At 41.6% G+C, this 20917-nt stretch overlaps 1 protein-coding gene across 1 annotated transcript in view; it reads left to right on the top strand.

The window, feature by feature from the left end:
• The window catches only part of dym (dymeclin), a 304411-nt gene that overhangs the window by 86871 nt on the left and 196623 nt on the right, over positions 1-20917 (top strand). Inside the window, 1 exon segment of the mRNA XM_055659199.1 lies at positions 7432-7574. Within this exon segment, the coding sequence (XP_055515174.1) occupies positions 7432-7574 (143 nt within the window).

Below are 20917 nucleotides of genomic sequence, written 5' to 3'. Positions count from 1 at the left end.
TCTGAGACAAGTGACTAATTGCCTAAGACCTTAATGCTTATCCACTAACTGCATGGCACTAATCAGGAATGTGATGGAATCTTCTCCGCTTACACGGATGAGTGCAACTCCAGTAATACTCAACACCATCCAGTTCAAAGTAATGCATTTGATTAGCACCTCAGCAATATTCATATTGGCAGTAACGTCTAGCAATTCGCTCGAGCCACTTATTTAGGCCACTCTGACAACATATCCCAAATCAGCCACTTCTACCACTCAAAACAACAAAGGCATCAGGAATTTGGGGATGCCATCTTCAGTAGTTCCTTCATAGTTACATACCATCAAGGTTTGGAAGTATGTCTGCAGTCATACATTGTTGCTGGGTCAAATCGTGGAACATCCTACCCAGAGGCGCTTGGGAGAGCATCTTCATCAGAAAGCCTGAAGCAATTTAAGAATTTGGTTTACCACCACCACCACAAGGGTGATTAGAATGGGCAATGACTGCAATGCCCAGATTCTGAAAAAAAGAAAGCAGTAATTCTGTGATTTGCGAATTTTCACTCGGGTACCACGGACTGTTTTGGGCTCCTCGCTTTGATTTACGAAGCTATGAATTACACATATGAAAACGCTGTACTGCAATGACCACTATGCATTTTGCCTAGGGTGGGAATGGAAGAATGAGTGTTGGTGAAAAACAATAAGTAGGTTTGGAAGCCAGTTTTTAGAACTGTGTCATTTGAATATCATAAAACAAATCTACTGTGCCTTTTGAAATAGCTTGCATTGTGGCGGCCTGAGCCATTTTGGTATCGAACCGTCGTTGGTTGGGCTGGACTCTCGTGTGGACCAGGCATGATCTGGGCTGACCAATCACGCGGTCAGTGTGGCGGGCCATCAAGCGGTTGGAATTCAAAGGCGGCAGTTGGAATAGGAAGGACTGGTGGTTGGAGTGGAACGCGATGCTCGCGAGCGACGGCTCGGTAGTAGTAAAATATTAACTTGATGCGCGCGGAACCGACGGGCTGTATCGGTTAATTATTAAACAGAGTGTTTACACAACGCGTGGACGTCTACAGCATGTTGTTTTATTATAACCACATATCCTTGTCTTGTTGGAACATAAGGATCTCTATTAAAGTTTTATGGTGTGTGAGTGATATGCACAAAGATTATTAGTTGTTAAAGCTTAAACACGAGCAGTGGCCAAATTGCAGATTCAAATTTTTTTTACAAAATGTCAGTATCGAATATTTATTTTGACATGGGATGGATCACGCAGACAGTCTTATTCTGTGGTGTGGTAGGATAGAAAAAATAGTGGCTAGGGAGGACAAGAATTTATAGTGACTTACTTTATCAGCATTTATAACCAATCACCAGAGATGGATTTCATTTTTTTTCAATTATTTTGGTTTGGGAGGAGTATTTATTCTGCAATTCCATTCATTTTTCCATAATGAGTAAGCTTGGTATCCTTGGCAATGGTGCCGATTATTCTGCTGATTTATTGTCTGAATTTATTTTTTAAAGTATTTAACCATTAACATTAAATACCATGTCGTTTACTGAATGTTTTTGAAGCTAGATTTTACATTGAACCTTATGTAAGAACATTTGCGACTGAAACTGCAGAATACTTAAACTAACTGTGCCACATCTTCCCATTCCCACAGCATTGATATACTAGCTTGTACATTATGAAAGAGATATTTTGAATGTTAAACTATTCTTAAATGCAAGCTTTACCCATCTGAGATTTACCCACTCTCTGGTCAGTGCAATGTGCTTTTCTTAAAATGTGAGGATGAATTGTCAGTCTCATTTATTTGAAGACATATGATATACTTGCCCTCATTGGTCGGAGCATTGAGTTTAAGAGTCAGGAAGTCATGATGCAGCTTTATAGGACTTTGCTTAAGCCACAATTAGAGTAGTTTGGTCACCCCAATCCGGGAAGGATGTGGAGGCTATGGAAAGGGCTCAGAGGAGGCTTACCAGAATGCTAGATTTTTCAACCAGCATCTGCGGTTCCTTGTTTCTACCTTTTACCAGAATGCTACCTGGATTAGAGGGTAATTAGAGGGTAATAAAGATGTCAACATTACTGAATTAATTAATAATACCCAAGCTATGCCATAATTTATCTATGGATTAAAACTGGTTCATTATATGTAATTTTGGTAACATTTGCTATGTGTTATATTTGCTATTTTATTTGCCAATCCTGTTAGGCAAAACACTGGTTAAACAGGTCCTCTTTGGCAACAATTAACCAATGAAATAGAAGCATCTGGAAGGATACTTAGTGATTTGTATGCTGATCATCAGCTTAAAGTTGTGGGGCATGTCACATGACGTTACAAGCTGCTGTGGATCAGTGTAACTTGGAGTGGAAGCTCTTGGCATTGTCTTATTTTTGACTGTGTCAGTCATGTGGAATTAATTCATTGAAAGGAAGGTAACTAGATCAACACTTTCACAACTCAAAAAGTATGTAACTGTCAGCCCTAACTTCCAAATAAAAGTCATGAGCTATTACTTAAATGTTTTTTTAGGACTGATCATTCTGAAATTTAGATACTTCCAGCTTTGGAATTTCCACAGTTGATGGATGAGCAGAATGAACTTGAAGCATGATCTAATATCCTCCTTATGTTTAGCATTGTTTGCATAGCAACAGAAAATGGTCACTATATAGGTATTTACAGATGTTTAATGCAATGTTTCACATTTAAGTTAAACTACTTTATTCTTTTAAGATTAGTTTTCCAAAATTGCATTTGCTGGATGACTGGTAAATAATTCTGAAAGATAATATTATGCGAATAAAGCTCAAAACAATTCAAAGGTTCAAAGGTCAGTTATTGTCACGTGTACCAATTAAGGTACAGTGAAACTTGAATTACCGTACAGCCATACATTAAAAAAAAAGCAACAAGACACACAACTACATAAAAGTTCACATAAACATCCACCACAGCGGATTCCCCATATTCCTCACTGTGATGGAAGGCAATAAAGTCTAATCTTCTTCCTCTTTATTCTCCCGCGGTCGGGGCGGTCAAACCATTCCCAGTTGTCGAGGGACGATGGAAGCTCCTGCAGCCGGCGACCAAAGCCCTCGCTTCAGGACAATCGAAGCTCCCGCGTCGGGGTGATCAAAGCTCCCGTGATCGGGGTGGTCGAAGCTCCTGTGGCATGTAGCTCCCGAAGCCGGTCTCTAACCAGAGACCACAAGCTGTACTATGTTAAGTCTGCAGGCTCCAGTGGTTGGAGTTCCAAAGTTGATCCCCGACAAGGATAGCCAGCTCCACGATGTTAAGTCCTGCAGGCTCCTGCAGTTGGAGCTCCCTGAGTCGGTCTCCAGCAGAGGCCGCCAGCTGCTCAATGTTAGGTCGTAGTGCGGACGGAGATATGATACGCCAAAAAAAAAAGCATCTCCGTCGAGGTAAAAGATTTTAAAAGTTTCCGCCAACCTCCCCATCCCCCACATAAAACAAGCTAAAGAACACTAAAACATAATTGAACATACTAAAAAACAACAACGAAGGAAGGGACAAGACAGACTTGGCGAGGCGGCCAATGCGGGAGCCACCCGGTGGTTCAATAAATAGTTTCATTTTGAAAGGGGGATAACACAAATTCTTCCAGTTTAGGTGCAATATTTTCAATGTAATGCTTATAAAATAAACTTCAAAATAATATATATCATCTTTTCATTACCTTTCACTCCTTTCCCTTATAGGACAAAATCATTTGATTAACAATCAAGTTCAAGTGAGTTTATTGTCATGTGTCCCTGATAGGACAATGAAATTCTTGCTTTGCTTCAGCACAACAGAACATAGTAGGCATTGACTACAAAACAGATCAGTGTGTCCATATACCATTATATAAATATATACACACATGAATAAATAAACTGATGAAGTGCAAATAACAGATGACGTGTTATTAATGTTCAGAGTTTTGTCCAAGCCTGGTTTAATAGCCTGATGGCTGTGGGGAAGTAGCTATTCTTGAACCTGGTCGTTGCAGTCTTCAGGCTCCTGTACCTTCTACCTGAAGGTAGCAGGGAGATTAGTGTGTGGCCAGGATGGTGTGGGTCTTTGATGATACTGCCAGCCTTTTTGAGGCAGCGACTGCGATAGATCCCCTCAATGGAAGGAAGGTCAGAGCCAATGATGGACTGGGCAGTGTTTACTACTTTTTGTAGTCTTTTCCTCTCCAGGGCGCTCAAGTTGCCGAACCAAGCCACGATGCAACCGGTCAGCATGCTCTCTACTGTACACCTGTAGATGTTAGAGAGAGTCTTCCTTGACAAACCTACTCTCCATAATCTTCTCAGGAAGTGGAGGTGCTGATGTGCTTTCTTGATAATTGCATCAGTGTTCTCGGACCAGGAAAGATCTTCAGAGATGTGCACGCCCAGGAATTTGCAGCTCTTGACCCTTTCAACCATCGACCCGTTGATATAAACGGGACTATGGGTCCCCATCCTACTCCTTCCAAAGTCCACAATCAGTTCCTTGGTTTTGCTGATGTTGAGGGCCAGGTTATTGCGCTGGCACCACATGAACAGTTGCTTGATCTCTCTTCTATACTCTGACTCATCCCCATCAGTGATACGTCCCACAACAGGGGTGTCATCAGCGAACTTGATGATGGAGTTCGCACTATGACCGGCTACGCAGTCATAAATATAGAGTGAGTACAGCAGGGGACTGAGCACGCAGCCTTGAGGTGCTCCCATGCTGATTGTTATCGAGTCTGACACATTTCCACCAATACGAACAGACTGTGGTCTGTGAAAGGAAGTCGAGGATCCAATTGCAGAGGGATGCGCAGAGACCCAGTTCTGCGAGTTTGGTAACCAGCTTGGAGGGGATGATAGTATTAAATGCCGAGCTGTAATCTTAAGCTCTTTTAATGGAACCATGGTTATACAAAGTGTTTCATTTATTTCATGCTGTCATCTCCTACCACAATATCTTGCATATGATACCTGGCTTCTGACAGCAAAGACTTGTATTTATATTCAATTTTTAACATTGTAAAGCATGAAAAAAACAGACAGTTTTTAGGCTATTCTGCCCTCGTGTCTGTTCCACCATTCAATAAGATAATTGCTGACCTCATATCGCTTTGCACTATCCTGCAAGATATCCATATCCCTTGATTTCCTTAATATTAAAATCTCATTTTGTGTTTAATATACTCGGTGACTGAGCCTCCACAGTTATTGGGTAGATAACTTCTAAGATTCATGACATTCTGGGGGAAGAAGTTTAATTTCTCTCTATCTTGAATGGCGGACCTGTTATGTTGTGGCTCTGCTTCCTGGTTCTGAACACCGCAGCTACAGAAAACATCAACATTACATCTATCCGGTTACTATTCAGAGGGGAGTAAATCTGAGGGTGCTTATATCTCGAAAGCAGGTATAAATAATTTTATATTTATAATGACACAGAATAAGATTGTTTGGCCCATCAGGTCAGTGCTTCCACAACTCAAATTTTTTTTTCCTGCAATAGAATTCCAAATTTCCTGGAATTTGATGGCATTTCCTGAAATTGTCAAAAATGCTTCCTGCTTGCTCTTTGTTGTTTTATTTTTGTGGGCACACGTTATCAACACAAAGAAGAACAAGATAAAACAGATCTATGTAACTACGCCGTTTAAGAAAGAACTGCAGATGCTGGAAAAATCAAAGATATACGAAAATGCTGTAGAAACTCAGCGGGTGAGGCAGCATCTATGGAGAGAAGGAATAGGCGACGTTTCGGGTCGAGAACCATCTTCAGACTGTCGGGGGGAGGGGTGAATAATAAAGGAAGAAGTGGAGACAGTAGGCTGTGGTAGAGTTGGAGGGAAGGAGGAACCACAGGGGGGGGGGGGCAGTGAGAGAGAAGGTTGCTAAACTGTCTTCGGAGAGAGGAGAACTTCTTCAAAGTAGACATACCTTGAGATTTCGCAATGGAGTAAACATCTGCCTGCTTCTGATACTCACTTTTACAGTGTTATGTAAGGTAGCTTTTGTTGGCTTCGTTTTTTCAACCTGCTCTCATGTGTCTCAGTCTCTACTCTCTCTCCCTGCCAAAGTGGAAACACTTGATCAATTACCCTAATTTCTCTGGAGCACTGAAAAACAATCTCGAGGACAATTCTATCAACTCCCCAATGATTCTTTTTGATGTTGCCATTAATCTACATGCAGGGATATTTGGCAACAACCACCCTACTAGGATGACGTGAGGATGTGTCAGCAAACCAAGGGACAACCAGTGCAGTCAAAGAGTGAGCACAAATACTCCACATATATGCAAGAGGGAGGCGTGTGATCTATTTATCCAGGACCACACTTACCCATCTCTGTAGCCTGTCATTTGCAAGGGCTAGGTTATTTTCCAATGGAAGAGATAATCTAAAAAAAAATCATCAAACACATTAATATTTTGGTTATTTATCAATTATTGCTCAGTTTACAAGATGTCTGGTAACAAATTTTACCAATATTCTTGAAAAGTGGATGTTCAAGGATGTCGTCATGAAACCAAATAAATTTCCTTCATATTGTTTAAGAAAATCAGAATAACTTGTTTTACAAGGAAGATAATATTGAATACTGTTAATATGTAGATTTATGTTACAAGGTATAATTGCTCTGTGTTCTGAAGTAAGTTTGTAAAGGTCATAGGACAGGTTTCAAACAACAACACTGGATTATTTGTAGTAAAGTAATTTAAGAAGCTGCATTACTGGCCAGGAATCCTTTCTTTGGTGATCTGGATAGAAAGGATAGAAAATAAAATGTGTGTTTTTTTTCAAACTTATTTCCATATAAGCAAATATAATATAAATAGAAATCTTTCATGAATGAAATTCATGTTTGGATAATTTTAGAATGCATTTATTGGTTTATTAATCCAACAGAGAATGGGTTTGACACAAAAAATAAGGATTTATTAGCCAGGATATCTATCAGACCAAAATATTTCAAATACAATGCTTTATTGAAAAATCAGCAAGCAGTTAAATATTTAGTAAGTGCCTGTTGAAGTCCTGATGGAAAGATAAAGATTAATTTTGAGAAACGCTGAGGAACACAATGGGTGCAGTTGAAGAAAGTCACCATGGTGATTTATTCATTCTGGGCTCATGTACAGTTTAGTGGATGCAGTCTGTTTTTTTAACTTAGCGGAGTTAATTTCAGAAACTCTTATTTTGCGATGGATTAGATTTGTGCTGAATTAATCTTGAACTTTTGTGTTGGTGTGGCTGATTGTTGGCAAATTGGGAGGTACAAACAAGTAGAAACTGGTTTTTAGTGTATTAATAATAGATTGGGGTATTGCTCATAGATAAATGAACTTTTCTCTTTTTTTCCCCCTCTCCCTCCGCTTCCCTTAACCATCCACACCCCACCTTTTTTCACAGCCTTCAGAACACTAGCAGGACTGTCAAAACATTACTTTACAACTTCATTCGACAAGAGAAGTGTCCACCTCAAGGAACTCAGATTTTTGAGCAGACCTCTGTAGGAAATGGATTGCTATATGGATTAGCATCTGGTGTAGCATGTAAGTATTTTATGTTTGATTGGAGGAATTGCAAGTACCTACTTACTTTCAGTTGCTTCTCAATTGATAGCTAGAATGCCACTTCCTTCTGATATTTTATTCTAAGGTGCTTTTCATCCTCTGGTATCTTTCTCAACAGACATTTTTTGTATGTGGCAGGAACAATTAGTCAGCTAGGTAATAATAAAGACGTTACAGTGAAATTCATTTTCATCTGTTATTCACTGATTTCAGTTGATATGCAATGATAAAGAACCCTGGCAGACTTGGGGTCATAGTCTCAAAGCACGGAAACATCCTTATGCCCAACTTGCCCATGCCAAATAAGATGCCCTATCTACACTAGTCCCACCTGCCTGCATTTTATCCATATCTCTCTAAACCAGTCCTATCCATGCACCTGTTCAAATGTCTTTTAAATGTTGTTATGGTACCTGTCCATATTACTTCCACTGGTAGCTCATTCCATATACCCACAACTGACAAACTTAAGTACCCGTATAATAATTCGGACACCTGCAGACTGTGACAAGGCCTGAATACTATACTATAACTGACCGCAAAGCGAAGTAAGGCAGCATCGCTGGTGATAGTGCGGCCCTCCCTGATGAACGTAATGCTTTCTATGCTCGCTTTGAGCAAAAGGCCAACAGGGCAATGCCATCCATCCCGCAAGACTTGAGTGTGCCTTTTCTCAGGGTCATCGTGCCCGTTCAACATCAGCTTACCTCGCCCAGCGCTGTGAAAACGGATCTGGTCGGCCCTACCGTTCCATCCATCGGCGGTCCCTCGAGCCCAGGTATACTTCTCTCCTGTCAATCTTCTCGGTCTGTAGGCCCGTGGGCTCCCAGCCAGGCCATTTGTGAAGCGCAGCTGCGTGGTCTCCCTGAACCTCCGCCCGCTGGTTTGGGAACTGCTACCGGACCACAACTCACCTGCAGTCCCTGCTAAAGTGGCCCTGATCAACGCGAAATCCTTGCTGAACAAAACCATCATCCTCAATTACTTCTTCACCGCACGTGGATTGGACTTCCTATAGATCACAGAAACCTGGCTTAATCCTGGTGAGCTTGCTCCACTCGTGGAACTCTGTCCTGATAACTAACTTTTTCAGCTCGCCTAGGCTCTCCGGTCGCGGTGGGGGCCGAGTCACTGTGTTTAAGAAGCATTTCAACTGCTGCCTTCTGAACGCTGATCATTTTCCAGTTTTGAACATCAACTAATTATAGTTGGTCTAATCTGTCCACTTTTAATTGTTCTTGTGTATCACCCACCAAAAATGCATAAGGACTTTATCTCACAATTTGCTGATCTTATCGCTAGCTTGTTGCCCAAATTTGACTGGGTCCTGATTCTTGGTGACTAACATTCATGCCTGCTGTCCCACTAAGCCTCTTGTGAGTGAATTTATGAACCTGGTTGAGTCCTTCAATCTGACTCTACTTACCACTGGATCCACGCACAAGCTTGCCCATACACTCGATCTCGTGCTATCGTCTGGTCTCCAAATTTGTAATACAGAAATTATTGATGCCTGTCTGTCTGATCATAGTGCAATTATATTCGATGCATCTCTGCCTTTCTCTCCCTCAAATTCCAACTCCCTGCTCGCTACTCCCGCTACGTAAACTCTTCGACTGCCAGTAAGTTCTCTGAGGCTCTCATAGCCACCCCTGACATCTGCACTATCGAGGCGTCTCCCCTCCATCTCAGCACTGATGACCTCATTTCTTTATTCAATACCACTTGCTCTTCCATCCTGGATTCTGTTGCTCCTCTTAAAATGAGAAAGCCTAAGCCTAAAGGCTGGCCCTGGCTCAATGACACCACCAGAGCCCTAAGAAGAGAATGCAGAAAATCAGAACGGAAGTATAAATCTAAAGCTTCAAATTTCCTTTGAACTCCTAAGAAACAATCTTCTCAAATACCAGGAAACAGTAAAGTCTGCGAGAACACAATACTTTTCTGACCTTATTTCTAAAAACACCCATAACTCCAAGGTCCTTTTTAGTCCCATTACCTCTATCATATGTCCTGCCCCCAGTACCAGCTTAGCTGGGTCCCCTGCTAAGTGCGAAGAATTTACTACATTTTTCACCAGCAAAATTAAGAACATCATAACCAGTATTTCCTCTCCCATCGGTGACCTAGCTGTCTCATTGGTCTGTCCTTCAAAATTAGACTGTTTCCAACCCGTTACTCTACCCTCCCTTGTAAAGCTGGTCACCACTATGAAACCTGCAACCTGCCCCCTTGACATTGTCCCCTCTGCCCTTCTGAAGGATGTCATTGCAATAGCCGGTCCCAGCATCCTCGCCATCATCAACAGTTCTCTGGCCACTGGCACTGTACCTACCTGCTTCAAGCACGCGGTGGTCCAGCCCCTCCTGAAAAAACCTAACCTAGATCCCACCTTGCCTAGCAACTACAGACCTATTTCCAAACTGCCTTTCCTTACAAAAGTCCTTGAAAAGGTAATTCTAAATCAACTTATGCCTTACCCACACCAAAATACCATCCTGGAAACTTTCCAAACAGGTTTCAGGGCCCACCACAGCACAGTCTGCCTTGTTGAAGGTACATAACGACCTACTGCTCACCATTGACTCCGGCGACTGTGCAATCCTGCTCCTTCTCGACCTCAGCGCAGCATTTGATACAGTGGACCACACCATCCTAATTGACCGTCTTTGGTACGGGGTTGGTATTGATGGCACTGCCCTGACTGGCTCATCTCATACCTCAAAGGTAGGCCTTTCTCTACAAACATAGGCAACTCTTTCTCCTCCCCAGCCAGCCTTTGCTGTGGGGTTCCACAAGGCTCCATCCTTGGCCCCATTCTCTTCTCCCTGTATATGCTCACCTTAGGCCAAGTCATTCAAAGGCATGGCATTTCCTTCCACTGCTATGCAGACGATACACAACTCTATCTCCCCTTGAAACCCAACAACCGATCAAGTCTTATCCATTGCCTCGAGGATATAAAGTGTTGGATGGCCCAGAACTTCCTTCAACTAAATGAGAGTAAGTCTGAAATCATCCTACTCGGCCCCTTGGACTCCATCAAAACGATAGTAGGCATCCTTGGAAGCCTTACCCCATTACTTAAACCTCATATCAAAATCCTTGGCGTGATATTTGACTCCTCGTTGAAATTTGACAATTAAGTCAATGCCGTGGTAAAAGCTAGCTTCTTCCAGCTTCGGACGATAGCTAAAATAAAACCATAAAAAGATCATCCACTCATTTATCTCCTCCCGTCTTGATTATTGCAACTCCCTTTACACTGGCATCAGCCAATCATCCCTGTCCCGCCTGCAATTGTTCCAAAATGCCGCAGCGAGACTCCTGACGGGCACCCGAAAAAGGGACCACATCACCCCGATTCTGGCCTCTTTCCACTGGCTCCCAGTACGGTTTCGAATCAATTTCAAGCCCCTTCTTTATGTATACAAAGCCACTGCCCCCACCTACAGGCGCCCCCACCTACATCAAAAATCTGCTTACCCACCATACCACCTCCAGGTCCCTCAGATCGGCCGACTTGGGGTTACTGATCATCCCGTGGTCTAGGCATAAGCTCAGGGGCTTTTGCGGTTAAAGCACCTAGACTATGGAACTGCATCCCTCTTCCCATCAGAACTGCCCCCTCCATCAACTCAAAAGAGTCTAGACTTAAAACTTATATCTACTCTCAAGCCTTTCTTGAGGTCCTCTGTGGGAGCGCTGTATGTATTTATGTATGTATTGTTGATCTATGTACCACTGTTTGTAGCACGTTAGTACCTGCACTAATGTAAAGCACTTTGGTCAACGAGAGTTGTTTTTAAATGTGCTATAGAAATAAAATTGACTTGACTTGACTAGACTTGACTGTTGCAAAAGTTACAACGGCCTTCCTGAGGGTGAACCCACAGAAAGAAACTGACCTGGATAGTCTCAGGCCGCGGTCTTAGGAACTGCGCCAACCAACCAGCTGGAGTGTTCACGGGCATCTTTTATCTTTCCCTACTCCGTTCTGAGGTACCACCTACTTCAAGAGGACGACTTTCATCCCGGTGCCAAAGAAAATCAAGATCTCATGCTTTGGTCACTACTGCCCAGTGGCCTAGACATCCACCGTCGTGAAGTGTTTTGAGAAGCTAGTTATGGACCAGATTAAATCCAGCCTACCAAGCAAACGTAATCCACTGCAGTTCATCCACTGCCACAACAGGTCCACGTTTTATGCCATCTCCCTGGTCCTACATCATCCCTGAACACCTAGATAAAAAAGACACCTACGTTAGACCTGCACAGTTACTGCCTGTTCTAAATATTTCAGGCATTTTCTCTTTCATTTTAAATTTGCAGTATTATTTTTGGACTTTATATCTGCCATTCTGCTCTATTATGTATTGTCAATGTATGGAGCAGTAATTGTAATTAGGACCATAGTTCAATAAATATAAGTGTATTCTAATAATGTAAACTAGTTGACTGATTTGTGGTTAATTCAGCCCACTGCCTGCAATTGCCCATGTGCACTTCTGGTTTTTACAATTTTGCAGATATTTTCCTCCAATTGACCTCGATGCCTAACTGTTGTAATGGTCTGATGAGGCAGTTGAAAGCAACTGGATGTCAGGATCGATGTGGCACTTCCCAGTTCTAGTTGTCAAAGAAATTTGAATTGCCTGTAATTTTTCCTATTCTGCTTGAAAATTATATTATTATAATGTACTTGGAACATCATAACAGGAGAAATTACTTAATGCAAATAGTTAAACAAATACTATTTAATCAGGTGTTTGACCCCCATTCAAATGAATGGTCGCAAAGTTTGAACTGTGATTTGACTGGGAAATGAGTCCAGGGGCAGAGTGGGCTGTGTGGGGCAACGTGCTGAGGCCCACATTTTGCTCATCTAGGTGCAGGAATGGAAGTCAGATGAGCAGACCTGCAGGGAGGATATCACTGACAGTTTCTTTCAGAATTAGCAGCTGGTGATAAGAACGTTCCAGTCCATTGAATACTCAGGCTGTAATTTCTTATTAAATTAAAACAATTCAGTATTTTGATTTCCCAACCCCAACTACCCCCACAATCCCTGGTCAGTTTTGTCTCTCACCATTGCCTGACTTTTTGAGGCTGCAGCAACTTGTGACCTCTCAGTTCCCTTTACATACTTTTTGTTTCCATAAATTAGGAATTCTTTAACTTTCTTGCTGATTCACTGGAGTCACAGGGGCTTTACGATGTAATAGATGTGTGATTTTTTATAAGTAGACCACTTAATGAGTTGCAAAATATTTAGCTTCAAGAGCAACAACATCTATTTTACAAATTATCGTTCCTTTGTTTTTAAAATCATCTGCCAACCTTTGGCACTATCATCTGTGTGACTTCATACATCCCGTTATTAACCCAACTAAGCTGGCTTCATCAACAGCCATACCCGCTGTCTAGCTAACTTTTGGCTGACACAGCTATCCATTCAACTTTATCCTCCCCCTTATTTTTCTGACCGATCTCTTCATCTGGACCATGACTTTTCCTGCCCGTCTCACCCCCACCCAACCACTGCATCGCTGATACCCTGCCAATTTTCCTCATCATCTGGCATGACTCATCTTGCCCGCCGTCATCCACCAGATGCTGGAAGTTGTTAAAGGTCTAATCTAGGTCATTGCCCATAATTTTCCATTTTTGTCATAAATTTGGTGATATTGTTTAAAAAAAAAGTTTCCTCAAATTGCTGCATATGCATTTAGTAGCTAGTACAAATAGCAACCATGGAAAAGTGCTTGTTTAAGTACTTGCTTAGTTAATGGCTGCACTGTTTCATCCTGAGTTTTCTTGAATGTTCAGGTTACACATTCGTGAAAAATATTTCTCCAGCCTTCTGATTTGTCTTGCACATAAGCAGAAAACCTCAGAAGATAACTAACTTGTCTTGCAGAATACCCAGCCTCAGACTGATCGGCTGTTATAGAGGCCCTCCCCAGATTACCTGACTATGGTCATACATACATATGAATGTGCCACAACAATGGTGGGCTGGGTCCAGCTGAGCAGAGTTGGGAGCTCTGAGCCGACTCACTCGCTGCCACAGAGTCAGGCCGGCTGGCACCTGCTCTTCCTGCAGCTACTTGCTTTCTTAACCTGGCTGTTTCTGACATCCTCTTCCACACACTGTTCTTCTCCATTTCCAACTTAAAATTTGTATTACGATCTGTTCTCAAGAACGGAATTCTTTCGTAACCCAGGGACTGTCTGTCGTGACAATAGTTATGCATTTGGTTATGTTACATTTTTGGCCAATATGTCAATTATAGGATATTTGTCGATGGTAATGTTTTATCTCCAGCGGTTTCAGGGGAAAGTACCTGAGGAGGGGCCGGTTTGGATTGAAAGGGATGAGTGAACCAAGCAGTTGCAGAATGAATGTTCTCTGTGGAAAAAGGTGGGGATGAGATAATGTTACTGGTGATTGGATTACGGTGGGGTGAAAAGTGAAGACCATGGGAAACTTGTTCCATCTGCGGGGAGGGGGAGCAAGAGCAGAACTGCAGGGCATAGAGCAGACATGGCTAACGGATCCATCCATAACAACAGATGGTTCAGTAACCATGTTTACTGAAGAAAGAGGACATTGTGGTTGGCCTAGAGTGGCAAACTTCATCATGGAAGCAGATGCAGTTGAGGCAGAGAAATTGAGAGTAAGAGGTGGTATCCTTGCAAGAAGCAGAGTGTTCATCAATCTGGCATTGATGTCTGATCATGTAAATGTTTGCCTTCCAAGCAAATAGTCTCTGCTAACTTTGTATTACTGCATTGGTAAGATGTTTAAATGCAAACCCTTTTACTGAGTAAACCATGATAGCATAAGCATAATTATGTCTTGCAATTTGTTCCCTATTCATAGCTGATAGAAGTAAAGCTAGATCCAAGCTCCAGAATATGACTGGACTAATTCCCAAAACATTTGGCTCCATTTTAGTGTTCAGCAAGCTTTTTCTTTCTCTCCTTCTGTCAGTTTTGGCCAGCCAGCTATCTGCATCCAGGCTGGGCAGTAATCCTCACTGCAGACATACTGTCAGCCAGTTCTGTTTATCTTGGTTGCAAAATGTAAAAGAATGTCAGGTTTTATCTGAAATACTCCATGTGAGCTCAGAAACTTTGGTGCCACTGTATCGCTTTGTCTACTCTGTTGTTGATGAAAGAGCAGTACAGTGGATTTAGCTGATAGGCAACATTGCACTGTTGTGGAATAATATTTCTGTTTTCATTGCATCACTTTTTATGGCCACAGTATTTTCCAATATTTTCTTATGATAATTTTTCTTCTTTATGTCCTTGATTTCATGTAGCTTTCTAATCTCAATATAACAAATTTTACTTCCAGGATGAATGGGTGGTAAGTCTGACCTTGAAAGGCTGTTGTTGGATGGAATTAAGTGCCCTTGTGTCAAGGATAGAGTTGTGGTTAAGCATACATATTTTCATTTTGGAAAGTCTCCCCAGGACAGGACCTACACAGTGAATGGTAGGGTCCTGGGGAGAGTTGCAGAGCAGAAGGATCTAGGAATACAGGTGCTTAGTTCCCTGAATATGATATCCCAGGTAGAAGGGTGGCAAAGAAAGCTTTTGGAATATTGGCCTTGATCTGTCAGGTTAATTGAGTAGAGAAGTTGGGACGTTATGATACAGTTGCACAAGATGTTGGCGATGCCACATTTGGATTGCTGTGTTCCGTTTTGGTTACCCTGCTATAGGTAGGATGCCATTAAGATGGAAAGAGTGCAGAGAAGATTTACGAGGATGTTGCCAGCACTTGAGGGGCTGAGCTATAGGGAGGGTTGAGAAAGTTAGGACTTCATTCCTTGGAGTGCAGGAGGCTGAGGGGTGATCATACAGTGATGCATGAAGTCATGAGGGGAATAGATAGGGTAAATGCACTCACTCTTTTTCTCAGGGTTAGGGAATTAAGAACCAGAGGATATAGGTTTAAGGTGAGGCATTAAGGTTAGGGGATTATGCTCCTTCCAACACTGGCATTGAAGACACCTAGAAGGATCAGTTGTCTCCTTGTGCGTGCTAGAATTTTTTCAGTCTTATGTGGCTTCTTCTGAAGCTTCGAAGATCGGACGCAAGCACTAATGACCATAGAAAGTTGGTTTTATTTTCTAGCAAGCTGAAGGATAATAAGGTAATCACCAGATCTGCAGCGTGAGGCAGAAACGGGTGACATTCAATGTGAGATGGTTAGATGAATAAAGAAAAAGTTGAATGAAAGGATATTGCATTATCCCACTCACTTGATCATTCTGTTCCTTTGACCTAGCTGACTGCACCATCCTCCGTCAGAACAATCTGAGTAGACACATAGAGTTATACAGCACAGAAACAAATTGTCTATCCCAATCAAGGTGGTTTCTTATGCTGTCCATTTTGCCTACATTTGGCCCAGATCCTTCTAAAGCTTTCCTATCCAATGTGTTTTAAACATTATAACAACATTGGCATCTACTATTTCCTCTGGCAACTTGGTCCGAAAGCCCACATTCCTCTGTGTACAAAACCCTGTTCCTCAGGTATCCCTTAAATATTTCCCCTCTCATCTTAAACCTACTTTGGGGGAAAAATACGGTGACCATCCATTTTATTAGTGCCCCTCTTCATTTTAGCAGCCTCTTGACTGCTCAACCTCTTTTGTTCCAGAGAAAGCGATCTCTGCCGATCCAATCTCTTAAAAGTCAAGCTCTCCAGTCATGGTAAATGTCCTTGTGAACCTTGTCTGCACCGTTTCTAGTTGAATCATGCCCTGTGTCTAGCATGATGACCGGTATTGCACACAATATTCCAGGTGCTGTCTCACCAACGTCTTGTGCAAATTTAACATAATGTCCCATCTCTTGTACTCAATGTCCTGTCTGCTGAAGTCAAGCATGACAAATGCCTTCTTCACCACCATGTCTATCCTGGTCACCACTTTTTACTCTTAGCCTATCCAATGGTAGCTAGAGAATATGCTGGATTTACCTACTATCTCTGGAAATTCCCAAGTACCTATACATGGCTGCCGCCTCCTCAGCTACATGCTGCCTGCCTGAAGTAAAATATGCCTTTACTTCTATGTTGCCTGTTCCAAATTTCATCTCACAAAACTACTTTTGAACTACATTTCTACCTCATTGCCATCTCTTTTGATCATTCTGATATGCCTCTTGTTTGCTCTAAAAATATAATTGCTCTTTAGGCTTGTATTTATTGCAAGTCTATTTTTTAGAAGGTGGAGTGCCTTCTGAACTGCCCATTCCATGTGCTGAAAATGCTTCAACGGTACTGTAAATCAGGAATTTCCAAAGTTCAAACTAAACTAACTAACTAACGAACATTCAGTTCTGGATGAGCTGAAGTTAAAGCTGTTGTCTTTGGCTCCTACAGAAAGATTTTTCTTTATCACAGACTGTTTATTCCCCTGTTGACACCAGCTGAACCTTGCAGGCTTGGCTTTCTATATGACTCAGAACAATATTTCTCCAGCCTCATATTCCCTGCCATGATAGAGACTACTTACTTTCTGCTCCGTTATCATTTTCACAAAATCTGCACCATTTTCACCCTTGAGATTTTGATTATCCCAATGCTCTCCATTGTTCTTAAATTTTGAGAATGATACAAAATTTTGTCATCTGTAATTTTACCCTCGTCAACACAACTAAAATTTAAAAGGGTCTACTGTTTCCAATTCCCTTTCTGGGCTTGCACTTTCCATTACATGTGGACTTACCCAGTAACTACTACTCCCAATGTCCAAGTTCCTGCCTAATAATGTTGTAATTTGCCTTGCTACAATTTGGTACCTTCCTGCAAACTCCAGACTTATCCATATTCAAAACAATCCTAAAACTTATGACGAAACAAAGAACTATCAATGCTGGTTTACAAAAGAAGTGCTGGAGTTACTCAGCGGGTCAGGTAGCATCTCTGGAGAACAAATATAGATGACATTTTAGCGTTGGGATCTTTCTGAAAATACTTGGATAGATACATGGATATGCAGGAAATGGAGGGATATAGGTTATGTGCAGGTAGACAAGGGATAGTCTTGACATGTTTGGAATAGACAATGTGGGTTGAAGGGCCTGTTCTTGTGCTATACAGTTTTACGTTCTATGTTCAAAAGACCCCTCCCTGGGTACTTTCCTTTCTTCCCGGTTCACATTTTGCACCTCTTCTCTCTATATCTCACAGCCTTTAGTCTTCTTCCCATCTTTCAACTTTGCCCTCTCATTTGCCAATCAAAGCCCCCTTCATTATCACTTGCCTGGCTTTGTCTCACCCCATCTCTCTTTCACCTTTCTCCCCCCTCATACAATCAGTTTGAAGAAAGGTGCTGATCCAAAACATCAGTCGAGTAACCCGAGTTACTCCAGCACTTTGTGTCTTTTTTGTTGTTGTAATCCAGCACCTGCAGTTCCTTGTTTCTACAAGTTCCAGTCCATATTGGGGAACTTAAAGTCACGCACTCCGACAACCATGTTGCTTTAGCATCATTCAGTAATCTGTCTAAATGCCTGTTCCTTTATCTCCCACTTGCTACTGGAGGGTGGGGGGCTATAGTTCAATCCCATTAAAGTACTTCACCTTTCTTTGAAGCTCTACCCATATCGCCTCAGCAGACAAACCCTCCAGCATGTCCTCTGAGCACCGTTGTGAGTCTCCTTGATTGTTACAGCAACTCCTTAACCTTTTTTCCATGCCACTCTTATCACATCTGAAACATCGAACCATGGAATGTTGAGCTACCATTCGCTGCCAATGTTGAATAACACCACTGCAATTACCAACTGAATGTTTGAGAAAGTGTTGGTGGAATTTTTAAGGGTGTTTTTTTGCAAAAGCTGTTATTTATTTTTCCTGTAGCTTTGCTTATTTCAACAATTACAAATAGTGAAAAAAAGAACATGTATTTAGAGCTGGTGGTATTTGTAGATGTAGATTTGTGGTATTGTGGAACATCCACATTGTTAGGAAAGTGCCATAAAAATCATCTTTATATCAGATCATATTTTCCAATTAAATGGGAGTGTTGCTTGCTGAAATTTATGGGATTTTTTTAATGAAACATTGGTAAACTACTTCAAGCAGCCTTATAAAATAAAAAAAAAACTAGGAACTGCAGATGCTCTTTTACATAAATGGACACAAAGTGCTGGAGTAACTCAGTGGGTCAGGCAGCATCTCTGGAGAACATTGATAGGTGACATTTCGAGTCAGGAACCTTCTTCAAACTGATGATGGGGGGGGGGGGGGGAGAAGCTGGAAGAGAGGAGAGGCAGGGCAAGGCATGGCAGGTAATACATAGGTGTACAGATGAGAGGGTTTGATAGGCAGATGTTCGGAAAAAAGCCCAGAGATCAATGCAGGAGTTATGAGGATGGAGGAGTTGCAAATTGTGAAGCCAGAGGAAAGAATATTGTAGAAGGTAAGGGACTGTTTTCACAGTCACCAAGTCACGGAACGAAACTGAATACAAATAAGCTCTTTGCCTCACTGCCTTCATGCTAATCATCAAGCTCCCAATTTTATCCTAATATTTATCATCCCCAACTCCTCTTGATTTCTCTGCAGATTCTATCACTCATCGCATACTAGGGACAAATTATACACGCCAATTTACCTACCAACCTACATTTCTTGTGACACAGGCCGGAACCATATACTCCCAGAGAGAATGTGCAAACTCCAGACAGAGAGTGCCTGAGGTTAGGATAGAACCTTGTCGTGGAGGCAGGGGCTGTGACACTGTGTTGCATCATCTTGCATTGATCCAGCAGGATTTCTGCAGCTCTTCCTGGTTCTCCACTTTGCTCTGGGCCACTTGTACAATAAAAACACATATGTCGGCCTGTTGTTCATTGACTACAGCTCTGTATTCAACACCATCATCCAAACTTATGAAGCTTGGGAAACTGGGTCTCTGTGCATCCCTTTGCAACTGAAACCTCGACCTCCTCATCAACAGACCACAATCAGTATGAATTCACAACAACATTTGCTCCTCAATAACCCTCTGGAGGTTCAAGGGAGATGATAGAAGTATGTAAAATCATGAGAGACTAGATAGGGAAGACAGTCAGCACCGTTCTTTTTCCCAGGATGGAAATATCAAAGACTAGAGGTGAGATGTGTAATGCAAGTTTTTACACAGAAGTTGGTGTGTGTGTGGAATGTGCTGCAGGGATGGTGATAGTGGCGTTTACATAGGCACATGGATATACAGGAAATGGAGGGTATGGATTATGTGCAGGCAGGTGGGATTACAGTAGTTTAGCTTGGTGTCATGTTCGCCACAGACATTGTGCACCAAAAGGTGCTGTAATTTACTTTGTTCCAACTAGTATGTTTTAGTATTGACATAGTAAAATCTTGATCATCTTTCATGAATAGTTCAAAAAATCTGCTCCATTCATCAAGTTTTATAGTTAAAAATTAATCTAATAATAACTTATTGTTTCATTTTTTTTAAATAACTACAAACAGTTACAGATATGCACCTATAATGAGGGATGTAATAGTTGTTTTATCAAATAATATTTTCTTTGGATCAGTCAATAGTTTCCACTAACTTGCTGGTTAAAATATAAAGGCAGCACAGTGACTCTTAAGATAGTGCAACTGTCTTCTATGAAAGCTGGTATAGACTTGGATAGCCTGAATGTCCTTGAACATATAAGGAGAAATGAAAATATTTTTCACATTTTCTTGCATTGGCCACATGTAGCTAAATTAGCATAAATGAGGTCAAGCCAAGAATATCCTGGTCTGTGACTGAAAATTGCATAACAGGACATAAGTCCTTATTTTCTCTTCAATTACCTTTCTAATTCCTGTTTCATAATCACTTAATATGCCATATCGGTATTCCAACAATATAGTGGAAACTATCCTGTCCCTTTTAAAATCTTTGTGTGAGGATTCTGCTACCCATTCTGGATATTTCTAAGTTCTCTGTTTGCCAGCACTCGTATTTTTAACATCCAAGATGATTTCACTGGATCACATAGCTGCCTGGCTTCTACACTTGTTTTTCCCCAAAATTGACTGGCTGAGTGAAGTTTCTTAACTGTCATCATAATGTCTGTTTTCCTAGCGAGGGACTGAGGTTATCACTCATTGATAAAACGTGCTGTTTTTGTTTAGCTGATAATGGGTGTCGGGTTTTATCAGCAGATTTTCTTTGCACTTCTGTCAGTAGCTAATACTCCCTACTCCGGCACTATTCTGGTAAATCACCTCTACACCCTTACCAAAGACTCCTTCCTGTAATAGGGCAACCAGAACTATATGCAATA

Source organism: Leucoraja erinacea, chromosome 1 (assembly GCF_028641065.1).
Source record: "Leucoraja erinacea ecotype New England chromosome 1, Leri_hhj_1, whole genome shotgun sequence".
Classification (NCBI taxonomy): Eukaryota; Metazoa; Chordata; class Chondrichthyes; order Rajiformes; family Rajidae; genus Leucoraja; species Leucoraja erinaceus.
This window is presented reverse-complemented; position numbering and strand designations above follow the sequence as displayed.